Source organism: Vicia villosa, linkage group LG4 (assembly GCF_029867415.1).
Source record: "Vicia villosa cultivar HV-30 ecotype Madison, WI linkage group LG4, Vvil1.0, whole genome shotgun sequence".
NCBI lineage: Eukaryota > Viridiplantae > Streptophyta > Magnoliopsida > Fabales > Fabaceae > Vicia > Vicia villosa.
This window is the reverse complement of record NC_081183.1, coordinates 35,286,814-35,295,398: the sequence shown is the minus strand read 5'-3', so window position 1 is coordinate 35,295,398 and position 8,585 is coordinate 35,286,814. Positions and strand designations below refer to the sequence as shown.

Sequence of the window (8,585 nt, the reverse complement as noted above, 5' to 3'; positions counted from 1 at the left end):
AGGATGTTTGTAACCATCCAACAGAAGATCCCATAGATCAGCATCTAGACCAAGAAAGTAACTTTCCAGTTTATCTTTCCAGTATTCAAAGTTTTCACCATCAAATACTGGTGGTCTAGTATAACCATTGTTACCATTGTATTGCTCAGCAGAGCCAGATGTAGATGCAGCTGGATTTGTTGGAATTTCACCAGCCATCTTTTACTGAAGCATTTTTCTCTTCCTGAATCTTTTCTAAACACGGTTAAGTGCTTGCACCTTAGAACCGGCGCTCTGATGCCAATTGAAGGATAGAAAAACACTTAGAAAGGGGGGGGGGGGGGTTTGAATAAGTGTAGTCTAAAAACTTGAACGATAAAAATAATATGCACAGTTATTTTTATCCTGGTTCGTTGTTAACTAAACTACTCCAGTCCACCCCCACGGAGTGATTTACCTCACATGAGGATTTAATCCACTAATCGCAACAGATTACAATGGTTTTCCACTTAGTCCGCGACTAAGTCTTCTAGAGTATCCTGATCACAACCTGATCACTCCAGGAACAAATGCTTAGACACAAGCTAAGACTTTCTTAGAGTATCCTGACCACCACGTGATCACTCTAATTACAACTGCTTAGACACAAGCTAAGACTTCCTAGAGTATCCTGATCAACACTTGATCACTCTAGTTACTTACAAATTAATGTAATCAATTCTAAGAGTGTTACAAATGCTTCTGAAAAGCTATAATCACAACAGTGATATTTCTCTTAACGTTTAAGCTTAATCTCACTAATATATTACAACAGCAATGTAGTGAGCTTTGATGAAGATGAAGTTTCTGAGCTTTGAGTTTGAACAGCGTTTCAGCAAGTCTTTCAGAATTGGTTCTTTCAAAATCGTCAACCTTGCTTCTCATCAGAACTTCATATTTATAGGCGTTTGAGAAGATGACCGTTGGGTGCATTTAATGCTTTGCGTGTTCCGTACAGCATTGCATTTAATGTTTCACGCTTTTGTCAACTACCTCGAGCCTTGTTCACGCTGTGTCTACTGACGTTGCCTTTAATAGCTTCCAACGTTCCTTTTGTCAGTCAGCGTAGCCTGCCACCTGTACTTTCTTCTGATCTGATGTTTGTGAATAAAATATTTGAATATCATCAGAGTCAAACAGCTTGGTGCATAGCATCTTCTTGTCTTCTGACCTTGAAGTGCTTTTGAGCGTGATACCATGAGAACTTCAGTGCTTCTGCTTCTGATCTCAAGTTCTTCTGATGCTTCCATAGACCCATGTTCTGATTCTGCCTTGACCATCTTCTGATGTCTTGCCAGACCATGTTCTGATGTTGCATGCTGAACCTTCTGAGACAAAGCTTCTGAGCGCTGATTTGTGCATACTCTTTATATATTTCCTGAAATGGAAATTGCAATGTATTAGAGTACCACATTATCTCACACAAAATTCATATCCTTGTTATCATCAAAACTAAGAATATTGATCAGAACAAATCTTGTTCTAACAATGAGCTCCCTAGAACCCGATCTTTATATAGGACAGGTTGAACCAACTAAACTTCAGTGCGGAGGGTACTTACCTACGAACTTCATGCAAGCCTCCAAAACCTAAGGGCACTTGTGTGACTTGTTTGTGTTTGCTACTAACCTTTGTTTCCTTGCAGGTTTTGTTAAAGGACTTGTTTGCCCTTACTATCTCACGCTGTGCCTAATGAACTGCATTCACATAACATTCATGACATCATGACATCATAAGCATAACATGATTTAACTAACCCTTTCGAGGATCTTAGGAATTTAGGGCGCACAATTTCAGGTGCTCTTATCAAGGACTGAACTCCTATCTAGGGGCAAGGGGATTTATTTTCCTTTGGCCGTATGCCTTCAAATTCAAAGACACAGTACCTATCTAGCGGCAAGAGGATTTATTTTCCTTTGGTCGTATGCCTTCCAATTCAAAGATACAGTATCTATCTAGGAGCAAGAGGATTTATTTTCCTTTGGCCGTATGCCTTCCAATTCAAAGGCACAGTTCCTATCAAGGGGCAAGAGGATTTATTTTCCTCTAGCCTTATACTTTCAAATTCAGAGGTATCCCGAATCAGAGGCGATGACCCACTCGATATGGCGAGCTTGATTCTTAAAGAAGGACGCTTAAAAACGAAAGCCAAGGCTCTTCAGACGAAGCTGTGACCGATAAAATGTCTAAATGTTGCTAACTAAATTCCTAAAGATCCTTGAAAATATTGCATCTGCATTCATAACATCGCACCACAGGTTTCTATAAACAGGTCTCTCATCTTTCCGCTGTTTATTTCAGCATCATGGATCTCGAGCAATCAGTTAGAAATCTTCAGGCTCAGAACAACCAGTTCCAGAAAATAATCTTTCACTTGGCCAAGGGGCAAGAAGAATTGAAGGCACTTCAGATCGAGAAGGAGAAGAATCAACATAAGCATCAAGATGGGCAAGATAAATGGAAATCCAAACCCATTTATATCCTTGAAAATATTGCCTGCCTTTTTAATGTAACACCCCGATATCCGCTGCACGCTTCAACCGTGTCGGCCAACCGAGCATGTTACCGGCTTAATCAATAATCCCCCTAGGTCCGCTTATCGGCTGCCCAGGAAATATTGTTTTTGCCTCCCGCAGGAATCGAACCATGTACCTAGGGGTTAAGTACATATTCATAGCAATTCCTGCTACCAATTGACCATATGGTCAAGTGGTAGCAGGAATTACTATGAATATGTACTTAACCCCTAGGTACATGGTTCGATTCCTGCGGGAGGCAAAAACAATACTTCCTGGGCAGCCGATAAGCGGACCTAGGGGGATTATTGATTAAGCCGGGTAACATGCTCGGTTGGCCGACACGGTTGAAGCGTGCAGCGGATATCGGGGTGTTGAAGCCTCGTGCTCGGCAACGGTAACTTATCCGTGTTTCCTGGTCGAAAACCACGCGTAGGCCCTCAAAAGGTCGAGTCTGTTTCATAGAGCTGCCCTATAAATAGCCCTCTAACCCTAGAGGGCAAGGTAATCACTTTCTTACCAAAAATCTCTCACTTTTCTGTTGTACCTTGTTGTCCAAACACTTACTTTGGCATCAGAGTGCCTTGTAGGTACAACCACCCTTTTCCTCTCAACCGCCCCGGAATTCAAGCTTCACCGTTGCTGGCCACCTGTTCTACTCGTAAATATCAGTTCTCATTGTGGCTAATAACTAGTTAGAGACTCGTGTTGTCGCCCGAGTGCATTATTTGTGGTGTAGTATTTTATGAACGAGATGAAAAATGTGAAGTAAAGAAGTTTGACCAAATTGCATTTATAAAATGGAAATTAACCATTTAAATTTTTTTCACTAATAAGATATTTGTAATATGAAAATTAGGATATAAGTTAAGATAATAATCCACACAAAAAATTAGGTTCTAAGTTAAAATAATGGACATATGAAAATAAGAATTTTATTTTTAAATAAAGGTAATAATTTGACAGTGAGATAGAAGATAAAAAATTAGTTGTTTGAATGACTATGTAGTATTATTCAATTTCATAAAATAAATTTTTATTGATAATAAATAAAAAATATTAAATTATTACATTTCAAAATAAACTAACACAGAGAATAGAAAAAGGGGGAGGATATAATGAAGTAAAAGAAATAATAGAGATAAGTGAGAATGGAAAATAGAAAAGTGGTAGGGTGGCTTTGTTAGTTACCATTTTGTCCATTTTGTAGTGTACATTCTTTTTTAGGAAAAAGCAATAATGAAAGTTTTCAGGAATGCTTTTTGGAACGTCTCGGATATGGTTTGGAGAGCGAAAGCTTTGGTGTGGAAATGGGCTAGCATGGGGAAAATTGTTCAATCCAATTGCAACTTTTATGAGTTCTCTAGAAACCCTTTGTTTTACTTATCCTAGGGAGCAATTGGTGTGGAATTTTTCTTTTCGAGCTTTTGTTCGTGTTTCTTCGTTTTTTTGGAAGTTTCGTTGTATTCTTCTTTGAGAATTTTGGTTCTCCTTTCAATGGATTCTTGCTTATAAAAATAAAAAATAAAAATAATAGACACCACAATTAAAATAGAGCATATAGGTATTTTTTTGAATTTGAAGTCAAGCCATGTTGTACCATCTTTGATGCTGCCTCTGTGCATCCCAGGTTTGACAATATGCTTTATGTCAAGCAGGATTATAACTTTGATGAGCGTGACTCTGTTTGGGTAGTAGCTATACAATTATGTCTCTAAAACAGTTCCCAATTTTACTCTCATCTTAGTCCCCATTTATTTAAATATGATTTTTAAAGGATACCCCTGATTTGGACCCAAATAGGAACGAGGTTGAAAGAGATATCATGCGAAACACAATCCATTTCCCACTATTTATAACTAACTGGGTATTTTTGAAAATCTGCGGGTTTCCTTTGAGGATATATTTGATATCCAAAGGATTATCCATGTGAATATGTGGTAAAGACTTGGTTCTAGTTCAACTATTTTAATCTGGTAGGAACACACCAAATATAGGTTTGTCAGAAAGAAATTTAATTACCTATAATGACATGTTCGTTAACCTTGAATGTTTCTTGCACATCTTCATCGTCTCAAACACATAAGTTGGGATCTTCCATTTCTTCTTTATTGTTCTGTTGATTGTTCCAAAAATACACATGGGATCCCCCAACCATGTCGTCGTTGAACCTTCTTCTCTTACCTCTGTCAAGACTTCTGTGAATTTTCATGGATGGGGAACAACCTCTTGACTAAACGCTTGATGCACGACTAAGGGTACATAAAAATTAAGCTGGTTCTGGCACCAGAAGCAGAGCAGGATCAGAAAAATGAAGGGAGAGCCGAAACCATATAAATAGGAACGAAAACTCAATAACAACGGAAAAAACCCAAAAAAACAACTAAACAACAATCAACAATCCTGATAGAAATCATAATGGAAAACAGAGACACTAACTGAAGAAATTAGTCTTGGGGAGCAGAAGAAACATCATCATAAAGTTGAAAAGAGTGGAATGATTGAGAGAGTCAATCTTGTAAAAAAATCGGGTTCTTAGATCTTTCCTGACCTTCATTTTTAAAGGGTTAAATATATTAGAGGTCCCTATAAATATAGCAAACTTCAATTTTAATCCTTATATAAAAATTTCTTCAAACAATGGTCCTCGCAATATTTTTCGTCTCTATTTTTAGTCCCTCCCGTTAGATTCTACTAACGGAGGCTTATGTGGCACGCCACATGTTATGTCATGTCAATAAAGTCAACACTAAAGAAAAATAGAGAGATTGCGGGGGTTTAAAACCCCCGTTAAATAACTTAAAAACATTAAGTTTTCACAAGCAATTAATTAAATAATTGGTAGGAAAATCGTTAGGGAAATCATTGTTACCCTCAATTTGTAAGCTTTAATTGAAGTAAAATAAACAGAACAGAACATCAATTTGAATGAACAAAGCAAAATCGGAAACCAAACTAGTGCAAACTAATTTTAGAAATCTATTTTTAAAATGCTCATAACCTTGCTTAAGCTTCTTTTATAACTCAAACAATATTGGAATAATTTAAATAAAATACAGAATATGAGATGAAGGAGAAAACAAATGTTTCACTTGACGTATAATGCTATCACTTGAGGTACCTTCATTGAAGGAGAAAACAAATCTAATGCAGAATTATTTTGAATATCAGCATCCAGGCTATGACATGCAGGAGATCTTTCTAATGTTGTTATTATGTTTGTCTGACATGCAGATTCCACATACAAATCATCCACCCCACACAAAATATTTTAGTTCTATATGGTTAACAGTATTCTTTTTTTCAATGTTATTTCAACTTTCAAATGTATGACCATCACATACAATAGAAATAGTAACTAGGAGCTAACTATTTTGTTTTTTGTTTTCATAATATACTAGCAAAGAGAGATCTATTTTAACTTTAAAGCAGCTTCAGAGCATTCATCGCTGCTTCACAAAGAAAATTTGAAAAATTAAAGCAAACGATTATCACATTCTATGGTTCATCCTAGTATTCCTATCTCCAATATTAACAATTGCTAATCACAATGGAAAGTCTAACCAGTAGACTTTCCATGAAGTGACTTGCTCCTAATTTCATATCTTCGAAACTGCCAATGACTCCATTGCCATCACCAAGAAAATCTAACATATTTAAATTTTCAGTTATAAAAAACAAATACACGTGACTTAAACAAAATATTATGCTTGTAAAAAATTATTGTTTTTTAATTTATTTGACAGAGGATTAAAACCCTCGCAATTTCTATGTCTTTTTCTTTAATGTTGACTTTAACTGGCGTGACGTGACACGTGGCATGCCACATAAGTCTTCGGTAGTGGAATCTAACGGAAGAGACCAAAAATAGAGACGAAAAATATTGTGAGGAACATTGTTTGAAGAAAAATTTTGTAGGGACTAAAATTGAAAATTGTCATATTTATAGGAACTAAAAATATATTTAACTCTGTTTTAAAAGTTGTGTGTCTCCAATATTCTGATACCTATGAATTTAAGCTGGATACTTATAACATTAATTAATACAAATTGTTACCTATGAATTTAAGTTGGATACTTTTACCATTAATTAATACAAATTATTTTAAAATTTTAAAAAATGTCATATCACTAAATTACATTGTTTGATTGGTTGATGGTACTAGTCCCAAATTAAATTCAAAGTAAATTCACTAAAATAATTCATTGAAAGTGTTAGGGTTAATTGTGTATAAAAAGCACTATATGTAAAGACCCGTTGTCTTTCTTATCGTGATTGTAACTGGTTTGTAATATCCCTTTTGTCGGACTAGTTCCGGTTTTGTGTATCAAGGTTGGAGAACCCTTAGTTCTCCCTCTAATATAATTCTTGCTTACACAAAAAAAAAAGCACTATATGTGACGTACTAGTATACCATACATAATTGTATTCTCAGATTATTAGGTTTGCCACCACCATAAGGGTTCAAACTTTGAACTCTACCGAACCCTTCATCCTTACGTTCACACCTGATGATTATCTCTCCGGCAAAGCTCCATTGTGAAACCATTGCGTCGTCGCCGGTAACCTTGCTGGAAGAACTTATTGCAGAGGTACTATCCTCGCTTAAAGTGAAATCACTTTTGCGATTCAAATGTGTCAACAAGTCTTGGAACTCACTCATCTCTGATCCAGTCTTCGTTAAAATGCACTTCATCAAATCTTCACGAAACCTTAACATCATGTTTTTCCCGCCAACCGTTGTGACCACTAATAGAATCTCCCTACACAATCCTTCCATACTACGCAGTTTGCTAGAGAATACCTCCATCAATCTCTTCCCAAATGATAATAAATACAAGTTGATGAAAAGGATCTTTCACATTATTGGTACCTGCAATGGATTGACCTGTTTGGTTAGTACTCGCGAGACTGAATTCTATCTATGGAACCCAGCAACCAGGCGGTTGTCTCAAAAACTAGCCTCTTTTCACCATGATTCAAAACCCAGGTTTAACTTCTCATTTGGTTATGATAATTTAACCCACAAATATAAGGTGGTGGCTTTCCGTCCCAATAAGGTCGCAGTTCTCACTTTGGGTGATAATGTTTGGAAAAGTATTCAAAGTTTTCCTACGTATCCTTATAACTATACTAGCATCCATACAAATACTGGTGTCTATTTGAATAACAGTCTTAATTGGTTTGCCCTTCGAGGTATCCGCCGCTCTTATTATCATTATCGTTATACAGATCTTAGTGTTCAACAATTTGTGATTATCTCTCTTGATTTGGGAATAGAGACCTACACACAATTTCAGTTCCCCCATGGTTTTTATCAAGTGCCGGTTGCTGCACCAATTGTTTGCGTGTTGATGGAATGTCTTTGTTTTTCTCACTATTCCATTGAGTGTAATTTTGTTATATGGCAGATGAAGGAATTCGGAGTCCAAGAGTCTTGGACGAAATTGCTTAAATTTGATTATCATAATATACTTCATACTGATGACCATAGAGTTGTTAGTTTGTTGCCATTGCATGTTTTTGAGAATGGAGATATGCTCTTATTGGCACACAATCTTAACCAACTAATTTGCTATAATTGGAGAGAAAGTAGAGTAGTTAGGCAAGCTACAGTTACAAATAGCTTACGCTTACGTTGGTTTAATGTCAACCATTGCGTTGAAAGTTTGCTTTCAACGTATATTTGAAAGTAAGTTCCTGCAATGATTTACTTGTTTAAGTTCATGTTAACATAGTTTTAGTTTGATTGTATTTCTGAATGATTATCAAAGGACTATTATTTATTATAAGGTGTATTAATTTCATTTTCTTCGAAACATTGTTACAATTGGTATGTTGAATAAATCGGATGATCCTGTTATCTTATTTAGAACTCAATTATTTGTGCATGAACATGTTTTCGCTAATTAATATTGTTCAATTCAAGTACATCCGTACTCCATACTGATTTATGAACTAAGATTTCATTTTACTGAGCATGTTTTGTCAGTTAAACTGTTTTCAGCAACAATATTAATTTTCATGTTGCAGTGTAATTTTATTATTAT

The 8,585-nt window shown here is 36.0% G+C and overlaps 1 protein-coding gene across 1 annotated transcript; it reads left to right on the top strand.

Moving 5' to 3' along the window:
- The first annotated feature begins 7,046 nt into the window (after positions 1-7,046).
- LOC131597041 (F-box/kelch-repeat protein At3g23880-like) lies at positions 7,047-8,225 on the top strand. Its single transcript, XM_058869762.1, has one exon. It carries the CDS (start codon positions 7,047-7,049, stop codon positions 8,223-8,225), a length of 1,179 nt encoding a protein of 392 aa, XP_058725745.1.
- Positions 8,226-8,585: the final 360 nt, after the last annotated feature.